The 23,372-nt window shown below is 43.2% G+C and overlaps 1 protein-coding gene across 2 annotated transcripts in view; it reads left to right on the top strand.

Moving 5' to 3' along the window:
• Nucleotides 1–1,699: 1,699 nt before the first annotated feature.
• The window catches only part of SLC38A1 (solute carrier family 38 member 1), a 41,964-nt gene continuing 20,291 nt past the window's right edge, over nucleotides 1,700–23,372 (top strand). For both annotated transcript variants that reach the window (XR_013340016.1, XM_077783486.1), the window contains exons 1-4: nucleotides 1,700–1,975; nucleotides 10,543–10,755; nucleotides 18,472–18,547; nucleotides 19,118–19,233. Coding sequence is in view for 1 of the 2 variants with exons in the window: in XM_077783486.1 (XP_077639612.1) it covers nucleotides 10,637–10,755; nucleotides 18,472–18,547; nucleotides 19,118–19,233 (311 nt within the window). In the remaining variant the exon portion in view is untranslated. The remainder of the gene's footprint in view (nucleotides 1,976–10,542; nucleotides 10,756–18,471; nucleotides 18,548–19,117; nucleotides 19,234–23,372) is intronic.

Genomic DNA, 23,372 nt, shown 5'->3' with positions numbered 1-23,372 from the left:
TTTTTAAAGTCTCCTCTACAGCCTCAGGTCAAATGCAGTGTTCTCTTGTGGGTCTGTGCCTTTCAGCACAGAAAGTCTAAAATTTTCAGCATCCAAGATTCCAACAATCCTACATCTTTTGTCAATCTTAAATTTCTCTGGAACTGCATATGATTCTGATGTGAGAGGTTTAGTCACATGAGTAAGTTTAAAAGATCAGCCCTTGTCTTAATGTCCTTGTTCACCTAGCTCTTCCTCAGGCTTCACTCTCAATACTGGGATGACATGGCTCTTGTCCTAGCAGGATGCAATAGGTGTCAATTAAATGACTGTTTGCACTGCGCTTCACATTCACAGAACTCTGGGGTCCTCAGCAGAGGAGACACATGAGGCTTTGGAGCAGTAGGATCACAGTGTTGAACATAGGCATGGAGCACTTCTCCTATGAGAAAAGGCTGAAAGAGTTGGTGTTTTTCAGCCTGGGGGAAAGAAAGCTCCAAGGAGACCTTCTTGTGGCCTTTCAGTACCTAAAAGGGGCCTATAAGAAAGAGAGTGACAAACTTTTTAGCAGGGCCTGTTCCAACAGGACAAGGGTCTAAACTGAAGGGGGGTCAATTTATATTAGATAAAATGAAAATGAGGGTGGTGAAACACTGGAAGAAGTTGCCCAGAGGGGTGGTGGATCCCTGAAAACATTCAAAGTCAAGCTGGATGGGGCTCTCAGCAACTTGATGCAGCTGAGGATGTCCCTGATCATTGCTGGGGGTTGGACTAGATGACTTTTAAAGGTCCTTCTAACCCGAACTGTTCTATGATTCTGTGTACTGCCCTACTGGAAAAAAAAATGTGGTGAAAGCACCAAAACAGGAATCCAATTTCTGTATTTTTGCAATGAGACTAATATGCAAAGTCAGTAATTTGTAAACCACAGTTCTCATGTGTGTCATCTACCTTTTTGGCCTGACATTTAGGAGACCCAGTAGTGGAAATTCCAGAGTAAGCACCTCAAGAAGCTTCTCAAAGAGTTGCCATGAAAGCTTCCCGAAAGCAATTACCTTCCATGGGTGGCCAGGCAAACTGCACCCAAACCCACAGGCTCCGTCACCCTTTCATTCTTTGCCTTGTGATATCCCATGCAAGTCATGTGTTCTGTAGTAGAGGGGGAGCCAAGGACAGCTGCAATACCATCTTGCTTCAGGTTAGTTCTTGAAAAGTTTTTTCCAAGCCAAAAAGCTCATGCAGTGCTTTCTAGATATTAGGATGGAAATAAAAAGCTACAGCAAATAATCTGTGCATTGAATTCCCTGTTCATTTTGAGGAAAGTGTGTTGCCCCAGCAGGAAATACTCTGAGCTCTCGCATAAATGGCAGCATTTTCAGCACATACATTTCACAAGTTAAAACCGGATATCGACTAACACAGTAGTGCCAGATCTTCCGTAGCCATTTCAAGCCACAAAAGTCCAACCTGCCTGCTAGGAGGCGTTCTCCTGTGGCCAACCTTAGCGTGAAAAAAATTACTGTCTCTTGTAAGTGTAAGAAGAGTAACAAAATGACTTTTTTTTCTTTTTTTTTTTTTGAAGGAAAGGTGCCGAACGCCCATGCGGCCGGGGAGCTGGGCGTGCCGGGGGCCGGGCGCGGGGAGCAGCCGGCCCGCGGAGCGCCGCGCCCGCAGCACCTGATGGCGCGGCCCCGGCGCCCGCCCCGCGCCGCGCCGCGCCGCGCCGGGCGCGCTCCCGCCAGCCCGCCCACCTCCACATGCACACACCCGCGGCTGGAGGAGGAAGGGCATCTTTTTTGCCGTTTTCGTTCCGCCAGTTTCATTTACCCCCCCCTTTTCGCCCCTTTTTCTTCTTCTCCTTTTTTTTTTTTTTTTTTTTTATAAATTACATTTCATTTTACTTTTATCCCTGCAATTATTTGTCGGGGTTCTCCAGTCGGATCCCGGCGGAAAAGGTGGATCGCTTCTCAGAGGGTTCCCGCGGCTCCTGGGGAAGGTAGGCAGCAGCAGCTAATGAAGCCGGAGGGATGGGGCCGCGGCTCCCCGCGCACCCTTTGTCTCCGCGCAGCGCGGGCCGAAACCCGGAGCCCGCCGCCTCCCGCGCTTTGTCCCCGCCGTCTGCCAGCCCTCCCTCCATCCCCCGCAAAACGTGTCTGCTCGGCCCCGTGCTCGCCAGTGAAACCCCGAAAAAGCGAGCAGCGAGCCGGGCGGGGCCGGGGAGCCCGGCGGGCGGAGGGGACGTGCGGACGGGCGGCCATGCGGCATCTCCCGCGGCTGGGGCGCGCTGCCGCGCCGGAGGCAGGAGGCGATGCTGCCCTCGCCGACTGCTGAGGCGGGCATGGAAAAAACCCACAAACGGACAAACACAACCCCCAGAAATACAACAAAAACCTGGCAATCTGCGGCTACGGGCTTCCGCTGGCAGAGAAAAAAATACAGTAATAATAAATGGGTTTGCCCCTTGTGACGGCCGGGTGGCGGGTGCCGCAGCCCCCGCAGGGTGCGCGGCCGCGGTATAGCCGTGCCCGGGGAACGGGCCTGCCTTTCCCTTAGACCCAGCACTGACATGGGGTCGATGCAAGTTTTACGGTATTCGGAAAATGCAGGCTGGACCCACGGCGCGCACGCGTGTGCGTGGTGCCCGTAAATACATAGTAACAGCTGAGGTGGTCGCTTTTGGTGAGCGAAGGCGAGAACAAAAAGAGGCCCGAAAGAATGCCCGGAGTGCAATGGCTCGCGTGTGTGTACGTCCGGCTCGCTCTTGTGGTAGGGGGCTTGTTCCATTGTTTTGCGGAGTTAATGCAACCTGTAGCTAGGATGCGTCTGTTTCCTTGTGAGGGAGGAGACGATGAGGTGTGTAAAGCCGTGCTTTATTTATGTGACATTGAAAGGACTGGAATAAGCCCTGCATCTGGCAGCTGGTTTTATAGAAGGAGAAGCTATAGCTTCCATATGCCACCAGCTGAGCTCACCTCATGTCCGTAGGCTATTCAGAGACCAGACTGCTATGGGGCATTTCTACCAACCTCTAGTCCAAATTATAAATAGGAACCTGTGCTGTGCTTCGTTCACCTTCAGGTTTGTTTGGCTTTTACTTGTGCTTGAAAGGCAAAATAACATAGAACAGACTTTGTTCTAGAAGTAAAGTGTACGAAAAATATACATTTTAGCTGATAAACTATATTGCAGGAATATAAAACAAAACAAAGCAAAAATCCCCTACATTCTGAGACTAACCTTCATAGATCAGAAGTAAAAACAGTTGCAGGGGGAGAAAGAAACGGCATCCTCCATCTAAATTTTACTTCATTCGCTACCAAAACACCAGCTTTGTTCAAAAAGCCTCTAAAATGAAATTCCATCTGTTGCTGAAGGATACAGGTATCAATAACTGCCCTTTCCAGGCTAGGAGCCCCTGCCGAAATGGCGCTGAAATCTGCTTTGTAAAACCTGCGTGAAATCTCTGAACTGCCATATTGCTGGTAAGCAGAGGCCTTCTGCTGAGGCTCGGTGGAAATTCACTGACTAAAATGGGATCTGCTTCACTGTCGTACTGAATGACTCCTATTTGACTTTGGCTTTTTGGAAGGTCGGGTTTTTTTCTTTTTAAGAGGCACCATAGAGAGAGCACTTCAGTGAAACACACTGCAGCATCCTCTGTCTTGTCACTTGAGACTATTTATGCTGTAGTTGGACCAACTGGGCTCTCCAGGCTGGCTGAGGATGGGAGACGATTCTTGGCAGTGAGCACCAAGCTTCACATTCCCGTGTGAAGAGGATTATCCCCTGAGTTTGAGGCTTTCTGCAGACTGCTGTAAAACCTCCTTCATGCCCAAAGGATGGAAGGGGAGGCAGTGCTCTCCCTTCCTGCTTGGAGGCTGCTCATCCTGGGTCTCTTTCCTACATTTTGTCTGTGTTTGCTGTTTTGGGAGCTTGTTCTTACGGTGTAAGAGTGGGGACCGAGCAGAAAGGGGACTCTCTCCTGTGCTCTTCTCTCTCTTTTTAGCATCTTGCTCATTTCTGTTGGAATCTGCGCAGAAAGTAACATGATAATAACCATAATTCACATGTTTGTATTGTGAAGCCAAGTGGATGTTGTGGAAATATTGAAATATTTTAAGCCTGAACTCAGTTTTCTTTCTGGTGGATACTTACTGCTGTGACCTTAATCCAATCCAAGAAGTTTGAGCAGCTGCTCTTGGGAAAAATGGCAGCTTTTACATGTTTTGCAGTTAACTCTTACAATATTTGCCCAAGCTTATCAGGTAAATATTGCTTTGAGTCTTTTACAGTCAAGAAAACTGAGGCAGAGCTATTACTTGTAAACTAGGGCAGAGGAAAAGTGAGTTACACATGAAATTATACACAGGATTCTTCTTTCTGTAGTAAAAAGTTTATTTAAATGGGAATTTCAGAGCTGCTGTTTAACCCTTAGAAATACATCTGGATAGTGTGTTTTGTTGCAGTGACCCATTAAGCCCCAATCATGCAGCATTTCCACTTTCCGTGGAAGACAAGAGTGCATTTATTTGTGGCGGTGTGTTGTGGGATCTCTTCTGAAAACCAAGACTGTTGAGAGGATTTCACAAAGAAATATAATTAGGAAAAAATGTGACTATATTCCTCTGCCAAATGCCTTTTCTAATTTGACTGGGAAGGGCTCAAAACAAAAATGTACTTAAAACCATTTTCCTTTATGGCTCATCTTTAAGTGTTTTGCCTAAGGTAATGAACAACTTGGTGAATCAGACTGGGATTTTATGGTTTCTTATTTGCCTGCCTTTGATCAGCTGAGTAGCCTGTCGAAACTTAGTTTGGGACTGTCTTCCCTTTCTTCATGGCAGATGGAAGGGCAGTGTGGAGAGTGATGGGGAAGAGCAGGAACATTTTCCTGTTGCAGCCCAAGGTCGTGCACTACCAAGAAAAAGGCTGACGATCCACATTTGTTCTCATCACTTCTATTTTATAGCGCCCTTTTCTGAGCTTCCTTCCCAAGACGTCTGCCACATGTTTTCCCACTCCCCATCTTATCTTTTAACTGTTTCCATCTTGCATGCCCTGGGAGGGAGAGGAGCCTGGGGAAGAGAGGTGGTGGCTTGCAGGCACCAAGCAAATGGCAGCAGCAGCGCCAAGGCCGTGGCCACCGCGCTGCCCTCATCCTGTCGCCGCTGCCGATGGGCAGGACAGGCGTGTGCCAGCACCTTGCTGGTTCTCTGTGGGCCTGGGCACAGCTGGGACAGCGCCAGGGCCGGGGTGAGCCCGCTTCCTCCCACTGCTCCTGTGGCTGCAGCCTGCGGCAGAGGGGCAGAGCTGAGGAGCTGGAGGCAATGACATTTCAAGCACTGCAGATGTTTGCTCAGTGGATGTGAGTCAGTCTAATTTCCAAGCTCTTTGTTATCTCAGTGGCTCTTCTCTAATCTCTCCATTTTGTCCTTTCTGTAGATGAGGAGTAAGTCTGGAGCTTTATGTCCCTCATGTCAGGTGTCACCAATGCAGAACAAAAAGGAGATAGTTGCTTCCCTGCCTCCCAGTGTGATACTGTTACGCATAAAGCCTATTCTTGCTTTCTGTCATTTAAGGGAACAGTCCGTACACACAGTTTCAGTCTCCGTGTTTCATTATTTATATCCATGGTGTCTTAGCGGTCATATTGCTCTTCTTTGAAAGAACTTTCAAAAGTATGAGCAAAGAAAGATGTATCACATCTTGGGCATTGCAGGAGTAAAACAGCTTGTGAGAAACTTAAGTGCAGGGTTCTGATGATGTGCAACCAACCAAGTTTTTCTAGGCAAAACTCTCTTTGAGAAGAAAGTTGAGTCACATTTTGTCTTTTGAGCACATTATCTTGAATTCTATAGTTAAAAGTGCTTAGTGTGTCTTGGATATTTATCAGCCCCAAGACCATTTGTCTGCAGGAAGTGCCCAGTGAATGAAGTGCCCAGTGAAAAGGCATATTGCAAAAACCGTACCCAGAGATGGACTAGATGTTGTCCAGATTGACCACTTACCCGAATGCCTCTCGCATACTGAGTTGGCTTTTGAGCAGCCATGTGCCTTAAAATGACACTTTCGAAACTGTGTCATTTACAGGATATGAAAAGAATATGACATGTGAATTAAGCCATTGTGATTACTACCAGGAGTGATGATGTTCTTTTTACAAACACAACTTCTGGTGAGTGTTTTCTGAGATTATACCTCTTCCATGTATGGCCTAGAAAGGATTCATGCATGAACTAGAAGAAACAGATTGTCTTTATTATCATATGTTTTTTTAAACATAAGTTTTTGATCCCATTACTGCTCTTGTGGAATTTTAACAGTCCAGGAAACTGGAGTTGTGGGGATTTTTTTTTTTTTATGTTTCACAAGTCAACAGAAAAAAATTACTACAGTTCTTGCAATATGTTTTAATGGCATGTGAAGGTCTCAGTGTCCTTGAAAATAATAAACTCATTTTATCTTCTTGTGTCATCTCACAGTCCTCCTGAAGTTGTGACCAGTTGTAATCTTTCTCATATTCTGCAAGGAGCACACAACAAATAAATTATCTGTAATGGCTTTTATAAGACATATCATGGGATGTTTAAAGAGAAAGCTAAGCTGCTAGGCCAGAGCAATGCTTTTTCTGCTAAATAGAGGAGCTGGATCAGCTACCAAACACCGATCCTTGAGCTTCATTTTGAAGAGTCATTAGCTCTTTGCTGATTTTCTCTTGGGGTGACGCCTTCTTCAAGAAGGAGTGCTTGTCCATCTAAGTAGAAAAATCTGAAGCAAGAACAAAATTCTGATTTGTCCTTTTTGATTTCCTAAGTGTGTGTCTGGAAAGAGAGGTTTGATGATGGGCCTCTGGAAGTTTTCCTTTGAGAGGTTTAAGGCTGAGTAGTAAGACAAGAGTAGTAGGCACAATGACTGAGGTGATTGGAATTTCTGCATTCATTATTCACGTGATTATTTACTGTCTTTTAATGTGAATTAGGAATAAAGCTCAGCCTAAGAACTCTTGCCAACACAGCATTTTTATTTGCATTTCTTCTAAGACATTTCTTGAATGAAAAGGCCATAAAAGTACAAATGTTACCCTGCTGCTTCCAATATAGCTCAGTATCAACATACGGTGAATTTTTATTAGTTGAAGCAATTTTGGGGTTTTTTTTCTCAAAGCACTAATGGCACATACCCCTGAGGTAGCAACTTGCTCAGGTATCCCAGCGTTGAATCTCCTTTTGGGAGCAAAGCTATTGTAATTTTAGGGAACAGCTCAGTGTGACTGCAGACCCCTCCCATGGATTAGACAGGTTGTCCTCCAGCAGCACCAGGCTCTGCTGTAAAGGCCAAGTGACAGGCTTGGAGTGGACACTTGATTTGTAGGGAATTAAGCTAGTTGACATGAATTATCTGTAATGGGAAATCTTTTGGGATTTTAGATTATTTTTTTTTTTAGACTCTGGGATTTGTCACATGGGTGAATTTGAAGTTTAGAGTAGGTGATTTGGGGATGAAATTCATGTGAACACATATAGTCCATTGATTGTGGAGAGTGCCTAGAGTAATTAGCAGTGACAAAGGGGTTTTCTCTGTATATCTCTATGGTAAAGTTATCATTGCAAAAATTTTGTGATTTGCATTGTGTTTTATTCCAGGTATCACACTTGTATCAACCTTTGAATCTTTGGGCACCTCACAAACTGAGTGTTAGTGTCACTATTGTCATCTTAATTTTATAGGTGGAGATGCAGAGGACATGTTGGTTTTACTTTGCCCGAGATTTGTGATGAATTCATGCCATGACAGTGAAAACTTCAGTTCGCAGCCCCACCACTCTCTCCTCACCCAACTCATGTTTTGACACTGAGATCAGGTTTTCTCATACTTGGAAGTGCTATGTATTATGTCATTCAATATTTTTTTGTTTGTTTCAGAATTTTGTTTTGGTGGTTTTTTTAATAAATCACTTACCCTAGCAAGAAAGTGACCCATATTCAGAGATGTGCTTGCTGTCATGATGCTTCAGGAGCAACTCATCCATCTGAAACATGAAATCTGCTGGAATGGTTGCTGGTGCTTCAGCTTGCTCTAAGATTTTGCTCTGTCTTATAGAATCATAGAAGGGTTTGGGTTGGAAAAGACCTTCAAGATCATCTTGCTCCTCTGCCATGGACAAGGATACATTCCACTACACCAGGTTGTACAAAGCCTTATCCAACCTGACCTTGAACAGCTCCAGAGATGGGGCATCCACAGCTTCTCTGGGCAAGCTGTTCCAGTGCTGCAGCACCCTCACAGTGAAGAGTTTCTTCCTAATATCTAACTTAAACCTGTCCTCTTTCAGTTTAAAGCCATTCCCCTATATCCTGTCACTACATGACCTTGTGAAGAGGCTTCATTCAATTAGTTTTCTGTAGAAGCAGGGTTTTGGTTGAACAGACAAAGCTTGTCATTTTTCTGCTGCAAAGATTCCTTGGGAATGAAGCAGGGAGCTGTGTTCCTGCCAGTCTGGTGCTGTAGTGTTTCAGTGACAGAGGGACAGAGGGGCAGAGGGTGAAGCTGGAGCCACACGTCAGCGAGCTTGCAGCCGGCTCTCCAGTGCGCTGCTTACCTCACACTGCTGCTAATTTCAGCACCTGCTTTTGAAACACTTAATGGGGAATTTATTAAGCACAGGCAATGTCAAGGCAGTTCTGAAAATCCTCCTGGGCATCAGGATGCAAAATGGTGCCCAAAGGAAAAGCTTCGCTGTTGAATCTCAGCTGAACCTTTACACAGGTTTTAAAGCGCCAGGGGACACAGATCCTGGTACAGAGGTTGCCGGGTCTTTTAAGAAATAGTTTATTTTAGGAATACATGGTCACAAGAAACTTCAGAATTCAGTGGGCTTGGTCCTTATCACCTCAGCAGTCACCGTCTCCTGTGGCTTTATCCTTTTATAAAAAGATTGTGCTTCTCTTCCAAAATAGGTAGACCATTTTATCCCTGCAGCCTCTGGGAAGACTGTTCCAGAATGCTAAAACCACCCTCTGCTTGCCAGTCTGCATTTTTTTATCAGCAGCCTAAATCAATTTTTTTTTAATATTTTATTGTGCCAACATTTTAATACCTGAGCAGTTTTCTTCTGGTATCTGTAGTGGAAATCTCTTTTGCAGAGGAGTTGAGAAGTACCCAGCTCACACACCCCAAACTCTACCCTTGCACAGGCCGTGTTTGCTACTATAATCACACGCTTGGCTGCTCCTTCCATTGAAGAGAAGGGATCCTTCTGTTAGCCTCGAGGGTAGCCTTTAGACCTGGCACCTGCACTTTGGACACGGTGGGCTCTTGAGGAATTGAAAATGGCGTTTCTGAGAAAGTATCTACAGGGAAAAAACTGCTCATTTGCAAAGCTATCTTCTGTGCGGTGGGGATGCGGTGTAAAACAGAAGTACTGGCTTCTGTAAACTTAATTTGAAACAGGCAGATGTCATAACTGAACAAGTGAACTACATCCTCCTGTCTCGCCCTGCAAGAGCCTGGGGATACCCATGCTTCTTTGCTTGCATGCAGTTTGATGGCTTTGAGGTAGCCCTGAGAATTTAAAAATATCCCCAAATTAATCTGGTATCTTATGGTTCACCATGTACCCTAGGCTGAATAGTTGTTTGGCAATACTGCAGAAAATTCATTCACAAAAGGGGAATTGAGAGAGTTGTGGTGCAGGAGCTTGTTTGTGAGTAACATACTGTTGCCTCACTACCATGCTGGAGTTGTAGCTCAGCCGAGAGTGGTTGGACTCCGGAAAATATTGGTCTTTCAGTTGATTTGCATTGCTGATGAGGAAGTGTGTCACTGCAGCAGACTTCTCTGATCTGCCTTTGGTGTTCTTCTCTGTGCTTTTATGGAACACATCTATCAGAGGAGAGATCACCTGGTCTCTGAATAATAACTGCTTGACACAAGGTATACGTTGCTCTTTCCTTCTGTGACACATGAGCTTAGGGATTTATGTTTTTTCTGTTTCTCTCCTTGTTCATAACAAGTTTAACCATCCAAAAACTTAAAGCATCTACTGCACCTGTGCTTTCCCAAAAATTCTTAACAGGTTGGAATAAATGTATTAGTAGGACAGCGTATTGGGATAAATCTATCCCTCTTTCTATCCCACTTAGCATCAGCATGGACATGTATTTTATATTCTTAAGTAAGAATAGAGAGCATACAGAAGACAAACACCAGATATTGAATAGGGACTTGGACAAGCAAATAATTTTTATTCCTTAATTTGAAGTTAATATTTTTTCCTGAAACAAACAAGCTGGGTTTGCTCACAAGTTTAAAAAAAAAATACTTTCTTCAGCAATTGATTGCAGGACAGGGTAAATTTATAAGGTTTGTGAGGTTGATCTCATTAAAACATACAAGGTTACTACTGTTCTGCAATGCATTTAGATAATAACCTGATGTCCATCTAACAGGACAAAAGTGGTTGGTATGGATGTCTTTCCTGTGCAGGTTTCACTGGTTTCTCCTGGTGATACTGCCTGCTGTTGGTGGTATACATCTTGGATTTTTTCCTTTTGTTTTATTTAGGTTGCTGACACTGTGGCTGCAGTTTATTCACGAGATACCAACCAAACACTAGTATTTGAAGAACCACTTGGATAGGCACAGCTCCTCACCCAGCATGCCTTTCAAAGCTGGATTAGAATTGACTGAATTGCAGAATATGACTGTCCCTGAAGATGATAACATCAGCAATGATTCAAATGATTTCACAGAGGTGGAAAATGGCCAGCTAAATAGGTGAGTATTTTTCCACTGACATTGCCTCTGCTAAGAAACACATTGTTTAAAAACAGCATTCTAATTTTCAGTAGATAGCTTGAATTATTCATTACCAAGTCATGCTCCATTTGAAGATGTAATTTGAATTTCATATATAGCATCTGTTGGGCATAGGCTGCAATAGCAGATAAAGCAAACAGTAGCAATTTATTAATCATTTTGAATCTTTCAAATTAGTCTAATAAAATTCATAAACATATAATGCAGCAAAAAGCCAAAATTTTTAGATGTCTGCTTCTACACAGCAAAGAACTTATGACAATACAATGGTATAATTCTGGGGAAGTCTTTTGGTTTATTTTTAATCTCTGATATGACAGTTTTAACTTGTCTGGCCACCTCCATGTATCCAAGCTTCTGGGGAGTTACAGCTGGTGTGGTTGGCAGCAATTGGAGTTCCAGTCTGTATTTGCATTTGACAAGATGAACTGGGCAGCGGTTTGCTCCCTTGAGGCAGAGGTGGCAAGAAGATGGTAAAACAGTGTCTTGCACCTAACTCAGATCAAGGTTAAAAAAATATTGGTGGAAATTATTAGTTACAATAATTATCAATACAATTATTAGGCTGTTGGCTTTTTTTAGAAGCTTATGGTCATTTCTGAAGAGCAGCTTTTCTCCAGAGAGAAGTTATCCAGCCCTTCCTGCCAGCCTCCAACAGGTGCTTTACAGCAAAGACCTGCTGACAGACCCTGTTTGTATTTTGTGAGCTGTAAAATAGGAAGCTCTGTTTTGATCAAACTTCCTGTTCAAATATTGCAAACCAAGGTGGAGCACAGGGCCAGTCAGTGCCTGCATGGGAAGCCTGTACCAGCACACCGTTCCCTCCCTTCTGTGGGGCTGCCACCACCTATTTTATGATCTTTAAAATCGTCTTCTCTTGCCTTTTCTTCCTGTTGGCAGCATCCTCTTAAGCTACGTGAGAAACTCACTTTCTAGTGTTCAAACAAAATTCAGAGCTGTTTTTTCCCAGGTGACATTAGGGTCAGTTGTGAGACTCGCAACTGCATGGGTGGACAAAGATCTTGGTGCCAGGTGTGGGAATAAGCACCCAGCATGGTCCACACCATTCAAGTAATAAAACCAGCCAGGTGTACCGTGGGACAGAGCAGGGGGCTTGGCTGGTGGCGGGGGTGGGGGCAGGAGAGTGCCAGCCTGTCCCCACCGCCAGCCCTGGGCTGTCACCAGCAGGGCAGGCGGTGCTGTGACCGCAGCGCAGCTGCGCTGATGAAGATTAGAGCTGGTCAGGAATTTTCTGATGCAACTACTTCAATGGAAAGTGCCAAAACGAAACACAAACCACTTCTGAAAAAAAAAAAAAAGGCAAGAGAAAGACTAAAAACCCTCCAACTTTGCCAAAACAAAACAGTTCCAGTATGAACCTGCTTGCTTTCCTGCTGGTTCATGTTGCAAGGAGAGGAGCTTAGGGGCTGACAGTGGTAAATTCATTCCCTGAAGGCTGTTGAGGATTTATATCCTTGAGACAAGGAGTGGCTATACTGGGCTGGTTGTGCCTCCCCAGCACTTGCTGATGCCATCAGTAACTGTTATGGGGAAAAACCCTGCTGGTGCTTCATTGTCAATGGATGTTTATGGAGGGTGGGGAAGGAGCGTGCTGTGTGTGCCTGGTCTTCTGTGGTCACAATGTGCTCTGTGGAGTTAGGGCATAGTAAGCGTGGCGAGATCTGGCTTGGATCCAGACTGCCTGCAAAAGGGAGAAGAAAAGTGAAGTGAGGAAACAGGAACTCAGAGGCAGAATTTCTGATTACTGTTCTGGCTCTTAGGGCAGGTTAACATATTTCACAATTTTCTGTTCCTTTCTGGAGAACTTCCTTCCTCTGCGGAAGAAGGATCTGTCATTTGGCTATAGGATAGAGCCTGTTATGGTTCTCTTAGCCCTCTGCCCAGGCACTCATGGGACAGCTACTTGCATCCCATGCATGACTATTTTGCCCTGTATATCCCAGTTTGTTCATGTTCCCCGCCATGTCCAAACCAAGAGTTTCAAGGCAGCTCACACTGATGACAGCTTCCAGTGCAGCAGCATGTTGGCTCCAGTGCAGCAGCATGTTGGCACCAGTGCAGCCCTGCCAGCATACCCTGAGTCTGAGGCTGTCTCTGAGCCACCCACAGCTGCTGCCCTATGCAAGCACTTCCATGCCACCCTTGTGTGATGAGCAGGCAGGTATATCCTGCTCTGCACTCGTGCATCCTGAAGGGATGTAGTTAGTCCCTTCCTATAACTATTTTGGCAAACACCTTTTTTTCCATGGAGTAAGAGGTTAACAGGCTTGGTGAACAACACATTTTGTGCAGCCTGGCATGTGATACGAGGCCTTGTAAAGTGCTCAGTCCTTCATAATCAGTGGGACTTTTTCTGTTGATTTCACTTGAGCTTTAGATTAGATCTGTAATTTTCAACCAACTTAATTTTTTCTTGTTTCAACCTATTTGATTGTGCACTCTGTGTTTTATTTAATTTTTTTTTTCTCTCAGGACATAGTATTTCAAGCTCAGCGTAGAGCAACATTTTGAGGGTCTTTTGGAGGTAGTACACCAGGCACAAGCTGATTCCAAAGCTGGCTGTAAACTCCAAATATTTCTTGATCTTGGAAAAGAATCCTGTGTGTTCCTTTGGCTTTCCAGCCTTTTCTGGTCCTAAATATATGTAGGAAGGGGATGTTGATTTGAAGAGGCTGCACTAAGAGGGGTTTTTCTTTGTATGCAGATGTTGAATGGGAATGTCTTCTGAAAATGTCAGTTTAGAGATTTGCATGAAACCCAGACGTGGATTTTGTGACTTTTAACTATGTCTCCTGGCTATAAAACTTTGCCATCTCTGCACGTAATTGTAAATCAGTATTTAGATAACTTACTCCTTAACTATAACTATAATATAGCTCTCAGGAAGCTGATGTCTGAATGCCTATCTTGGTTTACAGCTGCTAGTAAGTTATCATCACCCCTTGTTCAGTTAACAAGGTTGTTAGTAGGTATGCCAAGATCTGGTCCAAGTTTCATAGTGTAAGTCAGATCAAGCTTTTCTCTGCATTTCTTGTTCATGCCTGCCTTCGAAATCTTTGCCACTGCTCAAGTTAGCATGCAGTTTAAGAAGCTGCCTAAGGATAAAGTTCTGTCATCTTGGCAAAACTAACTTTCCCTAACAAATGTTTAAGGCATTGTAAAATACCATTTTAATTTAATTGTATTTAAACGTATCTGAGATGGCTAAATGGTTTTTGGCTAACTCTGCTTAGCTGAAGTGGTTAGCTTGGGGGTATCACCTTAATCAAACATTTCTCATTGAAGTCCTTAAATAAATTAAATTTGGAAACCATAGTTAAACATCATCCTTTTTAAACCACTTTATCAATAAGGCTGAGTTTCTACTTTGCACTAAATCAAACCAGGAAATTAATTAGATTACGATAGTCTTTCCAGGCCAGCTGTGAGGCTTCATGCATTACAAGGATGAGCTCATTGTATCTTGGCCAGGATATTTAATTAATGTATCTGAAAAGTTTTGTATAGTGTGTGCATACTCAGCTATGATACAGGATACACAACAGGAAAGCAGAAATATATAGGAACAGGTTATGTCTTTCAGTGATGGGTAGAGCATTTGAAATGAAGACAACAATCAGTGCGAATGGATTTCATGCTTGTCAGGGAGTCTCAAGGCTTTGATGGCACAGACAGTCCTACAGTGCATTGCCACAGCACCTCTCACAGCTGGCCTCTGATCTTTGGGAGGGCTGGGAGAGGCTGGCGTAAACAGGCGTTTCACTTACTTTGTGTCATATTCATAAAGGTCAAAAATACAACATTCTGTGACAATGAATGGCTTGTTTTCTAAGCACGTCTATCAAGCAGAGCAGATGCATGGCACAGTTTTAACTAGAGATTCCGGTACTCCAACATATGTTTCCTTTCATATGCTCTAAGGGAAAAAAACCACCCTGAAATAAAAAAAAAAAATTATAAAAAGCAATATCTTGATAAAATTTGTGTCTGCTGAATTCATTGGACTACCTTCCACCCTACTATTTTTTTTTTTTTTTTTTTTTTTTTAATTTTATTTCATTTCATTAGGTATGGTTGCACCAAGCATTGTCCCAAGGCAGACCTCTGCTCTGGACTTGCAGGTTAAGTTGCCTGCAACAGCAAATGCAGCACAGGCAGAGCCCACATCTCCCTGTCCTGCACAGCTGCTGAGCTGCCTGGGCAAGCCGTGCTGGGGCTGGGAGACAGGGCTGAGACATCCCCCACAGGAAAGCTGGGCTCAGTGCTATGTACCTCATGGTTTGGGGTCCCAGTGACCTCATTCCCATGTCTGAGTTTTCCCTCCTGTACACATCACACAGCATAAGTGGAGAAAAGTGCAGTGTGATGTAGGAAACACGGGGTGGATGAGGAGTCCAGCTGGACAACAAGCCAACTCAATTTTTACTCTAGAACTAACTCAGAAGAAAGTACTTTGGATAATTTATCAAATCTGACTAGTTCTCTCAAAGTCACATCCAGAAAGAAATAACATGGTTGTTGGCTGTGGAAGATACCAGCTTTGCAGAAGCTGTTTATTCTGTCAGAAGTATTCTGATGGAAAGTCTCATGGTCACTTTTATATTCAAACAATGTTATTCAAGTGTTGTATTATTTTTTTAACAATAATTTTTATGGAAGTTTAATACCAGAAGGCAGTAATAATAGTGCACACGAATTTGTTATTTTTGTAATTATTAAGGGGGAACTGGCTGCAGGGGGATGAGCAGAACTGGGGGGAGCATGACTCCTGTCATAACTCTTGACAAAAATCTGAAATGACACATGATCTCCATAAATGACAGAAGAAGGCAAAGTCTGCAGATGTTCCCAGCAGCAGTTACAAATCCAAAAGAGACAAAACTTTTCTCTGTGCTCTTGCCTGTACAAATTGCCTGCAGGGTGTTTCGAGAGAGAGGTGAAATGTCTTTTTCAAGCCATTCACACTCTGCTGCCTGTGTTCAAGAGATGGGATTTAAACAGACATGAAAGAGAAAAAGCACATGCTCTAAATCAGGTTGAGATTTTATTCCATAAGGGTGAAATACCTACAAGGTGAACTTTGGAAAGTTAATTTCATATCAGTCTATCTTAAAAGTGGTTGCTTTTCACTTCATGAAATGGTGGAGGAGGTTCAGCCATCTATTTTAACTGTGTTAGAGCTGGTAAATCTGATATCACGTCTATATTTTGCATCAAATTAGTTGCCGAAGTTAGTATTTAAAAAATACAGAAGCCTATAGTTCTTTTTTATTGATAAAAAGGAAATCAAAGCAGACCAATGGGCAGGAGTCAAAATTGCAAAAAACCCAGCTAAAATACTACTTACATTTTGCCATCTATGCCTGGATTTAAAGCATAAACACAAAATGTTAAATACACAAGGCCCAGTGTGTCAGCTGTGGAAGCTAAGTCAGCAGTATTATAGCTGCATGATTTTGGCATAGCCTTGGAAGCTGTGCTGGCATACATATCACTAGTAATTAGGCCACAACTGGGGCAGTAGGGAAGTTTGCTCAAATTTCATCTTTACAAGTTCATGGATTTATTACCAGCCTGAATACTGCTGGATGTACTGAGATGATGCAAAGCTTTGAGTCACAGTTTGAACTATACATGCCTGGCCAGTAGATGTTTCTCACTGTGGGAAAGGACCAGCAGTGCTGCTGTTTGTGTTCAGTGTTGTTTGTCTGCTTCAATTTAAGAAGAGCCAGCTTAATGTAGCTACAGCTAAAATGGGCTCTGACACCTGGTGACAGCCCCTGGTTAGGTATGTGACATGTACCATGGCTGAGCCAGTGCAGACTAAGAACCATCTGTGGATTAGCAAAGATGCCAGGGACTTAATTGTGCATAAACCTTCAAAAGATGAAAAGCTGAAAGAATGCTTTATACAAACTAACATGTTTGCTGAAGAGAAGATCTGTGAGAAAATAATGTCTCATCCAAATCAAATGTCGTAAATCTCAAGGATGCCAACACTGCCACAGAGGGATAGTAAGCTCCTAAATGTGGATACATCAAGGACACAGAACAAGTAAAGGGTAAAGAGAAAGAAAAGCTGTTTTTTCTATGTTCCCCTGCACAGAAGTGTTTAATTTTGCAGTATGATTAATTCAGCGTTGAGTTTTGAAAGACACTTACAGGAAAATCCAGTAGCCCAGAACAGCATACTGGCAGAGCAGGTTGCCTGCTTCAGCATTGTCCAGCCAGCACTGGCATGTGTGTGACATCTTCCTCCTTTTAACTCCAGCCATACCAACCCTGTGTGGCAGTGTCCTGGGGTGACTTTATGATGCTTGTATCCCCATTTGTCTCTTTAGCCCAGAAATAAGTTTTTTATCTTCAAGAGTGGTTCTGAGCGCAAAGGTAGGGGAGAGAAGAAGCATGGAGTCTGTTATCAAACACTGCACTTGCTCCCCTGCATCCTTCTCCTGGACTGTGTTGTCTGCAGATGGACGGCGAGAGAGAGCTCTCCTTTCCTTTAAGTTAATTTTTAGCTAGCTGAGGCAAAGAAGTTCCCCAGACTGTGGTTTTTCTTTTTCTTGAAGCTGTTTAAACCTGCTCTGGACTGAACACCTAGAAGAACACCAGCAGGTCACACATGTGGCCCACTGGGCCAGGTCTGGGCTGGAACATTTCCAGGACCAGAAGGATTTTTAACGGACTGAGTTAGCTGAGCTACAACCCGTGAAAAGGGCTTTGTTCTCTCTTCAGATTGGCAAGAGATTTTATTGTTTAGTATTGTTCATTTTCTGTGCTGATGAATACTTTGTGGATTAAATAAACAGTTTTTTCTACTTTCCTCCAAGGAAGTCTTTTCCTGAACCAGTTGAGGGAGGGTCCACTTGAGTTTGCTTTCTAGAGGCACCCCTTTGGAGGTTTTCTCCTAAATTTGCCCTAATCAGGACAGGCAACTTAAGGTTTCAGTGGCAATGTAGGGTTTTGTAGTGCCACCTGACAGTGAGGGGACAGTGGAAATCTTTTAGGGATTCTAGGCAGAATGATGATGGCAGTAATTCATAGTTACAATTAAAGGTTTATTTTTTATCAGGGTATTATGATTAGTGTAGCACAGAATTTATGATTAGAATTGTACGGGATTTTCAACAAGCAGAATCAATGCAGTACAATCTGTAAGTAGCATGATATAGAATTTAGAGTACAATTTGACTTACAGTTTCTAGTCAACTGGATCCTCAGCAGATAGGGTCAGATCTTAATCTGTGGTTTGTTGTATCAGTACACAATCATAATCTCAACTCAAAAATCATGTAAAAGAATATAAGCCTTTCTCATAATCCTTGGAGGATGCAGAGGACAGGGAGTTGTCTCTGGCTAGTGGCAGCTGCAGTCCCAAGTTCCCCACTTAGGACTTGTAACTGCTTGATTTTATACAGGATGCTGTTATGCCTTCCTCTTCTGTGGAGGGGTCATCACCACTGCCTGGTGGGCCCTGTGCCTGGGACCTTCCAGCCTGGTAAGGCAGGAAGTAATTGAGCTGATGCCCAGGAGTCTTGAGTTTGATAGGGAGGGGAAGAGGAATTCTGTTTGGTTTCTTGTACTTGCTTCACAGGACCTTGTGTTCATATTTTCTAAGCACTTGCTGGAAATAAATCCTCTGACTTCTTTCAGCAAGTTTATTTCGGATCGAGAAAGCAGAAGAAGTCTCACAAACAGCCACCTTGAGAAGAAAAAATGCGATGAATATGTAAGTCTCTCTCACTGCTCTGTTCTCTGTCAAAATGAACTGCATGTTGTGTATAAGAAAGGCCTTTAGACATTGTCTTCAGAAGTGCTGGGCACACACAACTGTAACTGAATTCAATTTCCAGTAGGAGCTGCCTGGGATCAGCACTTAAATAAAAACCCCAAAACAAAATTCCTAAGAATATTGGCTGGGTTGAGGCAAGGGAATCCCTCTGGCCCCTGTTGGGCAGGAAGTTGTGGTGTTTCCTTATGGCTTTACTGTATTTAAATTACACATCCAGGATGTTTCTCAGGTGTAGTGGAAGATGGGGTTTAAAACTGAGAGTGCAGTATGAGCTGTGTGTTGCCTGTACCATTTGGGTCAGTTTACAAAACCTATTGGGCAGCGAGCAGCGTAGCTGTGACAGAGTTCAGCTACACTTTCTCCTTTTTCAAATAACTTTTATTAAATCGTTTTCATAGCAGTAGCTACTTACATCTGATGCATCACAGAACATGGGATTTGAAGCAGAAGTGCATGTCCCTGTTCTGTTCCAACCTGTTGCTGACACATCTGTCTTTATTTCTCCAGATCCCAGGAACTACTTCACTGGGAATGTCTGTCTTCAACCTTAGCAATGCAATTATGGGCAGTGGGATTTTGGGTCTTGCTTTTGCCTTGGCCAACACAGGAATTCTCCTTTTTCTGTAAGTATTCATGTGGTGAGCAGCTGATCTCCATGGAATTTCACTGTGTTTAAAGAATGCATGCACTGCCAGCAAGTGGAGGGATTTATAGTCCATGTGTAATCAAGTACAGCATTCAAGCTTGAAAATATTAGCTACAAGTTTCAGACATCTTTTTTCAGTCAAATGTTTTTGCAGAAGAAAACACTGCTTGTAGTGCTAGAGAAAATTAAGTCCATGTTATTTACTACAGACCTAGACAGGGGTTTTTCCTGTGCTCTGCAAGCTACATAGACATCAAAAATATTCAATGGTAATAGTTGCAGTGAGTTAGTACCTAGTTCTTACTTGCGTCACAGGATCTCCAGAGCTTTCTTCAAAGCATGGTGCAATAAACACTTTTTTAAACCAAGAATATTTATTTCCTTTATATATTGCATACAATATTTTCATCTCACTCCCACAGTTTCTTTAATGAGAATCCTGGAAAGCAAACAAATATAGCCAGTATAGCCAAGATTTTAGTATAGAAGAGAACTGAGGTGGGCTAAAAAAAAAAAAAAAAAGAAAAAGGCTTTTTATAAAAGAGAATTTAATAGTTTAAAAATGAAACAGTGCCATTGAATTACTAAGACGGTGTTCTGGATCTCAGTATGAGACATTTCATTTTGAAAAGTGATTGTTAAGAAATCAGTTGAGAATTGTATGCAGATTTGAATGATAAATGTTCATTGAGGGAAGAAATACAATAATTTACAATATTTGAGAACAATTCAACATAGTTATTGAATTTACAGATTGCTCTAAATTTCTAATTTCTTGAATGTCAAATCTAAAAATACAGAACTTTTGTCATTTCTCAGGATTTTGGGAAATACATCATCTGAGCCCTGTATAAAGCAGAGTAGATGGCCAAAGTGGTACATATAGCCATCTGCTCTGGAGTTTTGTGCCAGGATAGCTAGATCCATGCTGCTAACTTAGAGTTTGCTGTGGCTGGGTAAAATCTAGGAGTAATCAAAGGAGTTAATCCATTTACTTTAAGAGCATAGAACTCCTGTTTATTGTCCAGCTAGGCTGAACTGTAGTTTACATCTTTCGTTAGCAGATGTAAAAATGCAGTTTCTTTCAAGTGACATAGGTCAGACAGGTGACCTGAACACCAGAGAAACTTCTAGCAAGGTATGTTGGTGACTCAAGAGTAGCGAGTGTGTAGATCTGTGCCAACACATTGTACAAGAAACTGCCAAACATGAATGTGGAGATCTCATTCAGTAAATAACAGCATTGTTTTCCATAGAATTAACTGTATGTATTTAAAAGTGGATAGTATTTTTTGTTAGCTTAATGATTAGCCTTTAGATCTGTTTGCCTTGAGATAGAGCAGCCAGCTGAAATCAAAGGAAGTAAGTGAGCAGGACCTACCTGAGCAGGCTTAGAGCTTCCCTCTTTGAACCCTGGAGATGCAGGATCCTAGTGTGGTGTCTGTTGTCATGCTTGAAAGTTGAACTGCTTTAAATGCTCTGTTCCCATGCCATAATCTCAGCATTAAACCTAGTCCGTTAGTGATGGATTTTTTTCTTACACACTAATTCAGTTCACTTTTTCCATAAGTGTATAGTTCTGCTGTCGCTGTCACAGGCAGATCAATTCTTCTTTGTACATGATTAGAGTCCTAACAATACTTCACTGCTTTTTGCACATGAGAAAGTTCTTGAATTCACTGTCTTTGAGTAGCACAGTTCTGGAAAGGTTCTAGGTTGGTGTATCCAGTATTGGCATGCACCATTGCTGAAAATTCTGCAGATGCAGAAAAATTAAAGGAGCATTTTCAGCACTGACAAAACAGACCCAACCTGATTTCCACTCAGAATTTTTGGGCTCCTTCAGTGTGAAGTGTGTACCGCCATGAACATGTGGATCAATTCAGATCCTATATCCTAAGAAAAAGATGTGCAAAATAAACATGGCAATGACACATCTTATTTGCTTAACAGTGCCATAACAAAGCATTATATTTTCTAGGCAAAATTACTGGTGGTGGGAACTCAGAGGAACTTAATCCCAGTGTTACTGATAACTACTGCCTAGACTAAAAGAGAGCATAACGTCCAGTATGCAAAAGGAGAGAAAACTTGGCTGTAGAAAGATAACAGAAAAATTTTGGAAAGCTAGAGATAAACTGGACTACCTGGGGATGGCAGGAACAGTTGTTGCTTGTGGTTTCATCCTGGAGAGCCAGGACCAAAGTGTATGGATCATGTTGCAGAGAAATATGGGCTGGCCAAGCACAAGGTGTTTTCAGCCTGCACTTAACCCAGCACTGCACATGATCTGAAGCACCTTGCTGAGGCAGAGGGGCTTGTTAGACTGGGAACAGTATGAGACTACAGCTGAAGTTTCACACTGCAGCCACTTCTGCTGGGTGTGTCTGGAAGGGACCAGGAAGCCGCAGTGTAACTTCCACAGTGTTTTAGGGCAGGCTGGCAGACCAGCCTGCAGGGAGGCCGTATGAGAACAAATTTGGTGCTCTTCCATCCTCTGCACCTTCTGAGGATTCAGGACTGCTCAGTGAAATAATTCTTGTGACTGCATAAAAGCCTCACAGGTCTTCTGGCCCCAAAGCCTGGGACTTCGCAGAGGGGAAAGACAGCACAGGTTTCAGTTTACCTGGTAAATGTGGCATCTAAAAGAAGACAGCAGAAATCATCACAGAAGCACTTTGTTCTTCCCAACACTGTATCAGTCCCCTAGCCTAAACTGTTTATTCTTTTGGGGGAAGGTAACTTTTGTATCTGCTGTTGGCTTCCGTAGTTACCAGCACTTCTTTGAAAGCAGACAAAATAAAAAGTAGAGGAGTGCTTTTGGGACTGCAGTGCAAGCTGCCCTGCTTCTGTTTTGAATTTGTGCAAATCCAGTGGCATGGACATTTTCATTCCTTTCCAAGGGGTGGTTCTGGCACGAATATTCCTATCCATACCACAGTCCTAGCACAAACAAGTTTTTCATACAGTGCTAATGAAAATGCCAAGTGTCTGTAGGAACCCTATGGGGAGCTAAGGACAACAGATCAGATAAATACCTGGCTGCTTGGGAGTGTTATTTTTACCACTGCAAAGGCTCCATGAGCTCAGTGCCTGAAAAACAGAAGCTTTTAATATGAAGACAGACTGGATGCTGGCATGCAGAGCTGTAGCCATTTGGGGCTGGGAGTGAGTCAGCCCCAGCAGCTGAGCACTGGGGCCGAGTGCTGTGTCTGCAGCAGACGGGCGGAACGGCTCGGCAGGGAGCACAGGCAGGAGCAGGGCTTAGCAAATCCATAAAAAATGGACCAGAGTGACCTCAGCTAGTACAGTCTTCTTTCCTTCTCCACCTTGTCAAGGAGAAACACCCTCAGGGCTGTACAAAGAGTGTGTTGTTATTGTCAGCCATCATTCTTTGCTGGCGAAAGAACAGTTCCTCCTATCACCTCTTTATGTTTCTCACTGCTCCTCTGGCCCCACGAAATTAGTTGCACGAAAGTAGTTATTTGGCACGAAAGTAGTTCCAGTCTAAACTAATAAAAAAGTGGGGGGAGGAGGCTTCCCATTATGTTCTTTCTATGTATCCTGTGAAAAAGATGTGTTGCTGTCTATCTATGGCAGCAGTTTGTTTTCTCTTGAATTTTAGCTGTGTTTTTCTTGGTGTCTGGAGGGTTGTTGTCATAATAAAGGGAGGAATTGCCAACAAATTGTCTGAATGCTCTTCGCACACATCATGAAAACATCATCAGGTCTTTGTGTGTCAGAGTGTTGGACGGGAAGGCACACATGGCGCTTGGATTAAAGACATTGAGCAAGGAGAAAATGTGCTTTTATGCACTTGGCCCCTGGCGCTGAGTAATTATCATTTGTGCCGGGAAGTTCCCTACACAAACAGTTTGGTCATTACTTCCCACAATTCTCCTGAGTAAAGTTAAATTATGGATCATGTCAGGCCAGGACTGACAACAGTAAGGGAACATGAATCTCTACCTGGACAAAGTATAAGCCTTTGATTGCTGCCTTTATTCCCAAGGGAAGCCAGTCAAGACTTAACTCCTTATATCTTCCTCCTCAGGCACTGTGAGACACATAAAAAGCCATTTGGGCACCGCTTTGGTAGTGTATGAAACATGTCCT

Source organism: Lonchura striata, chromosome 5 (genome assembly GCF_046129695.1).
Source record: "Lonchura striata isolate bLonStr1 chromosome 5, bLonStr1.mat, whole genome shotgun sequence".
Lineage (NCBI taxonomy): Eukaryota > Metazoa > Chordata > Aves > Passeriformes > Estrildidae > Lonchura > Lonchura striata.
The sequence above is the reverse complement of the archived record's forward strand: the minus strand, read 5'-3'. Positions and strand labels throughout refer to the sequence as shown.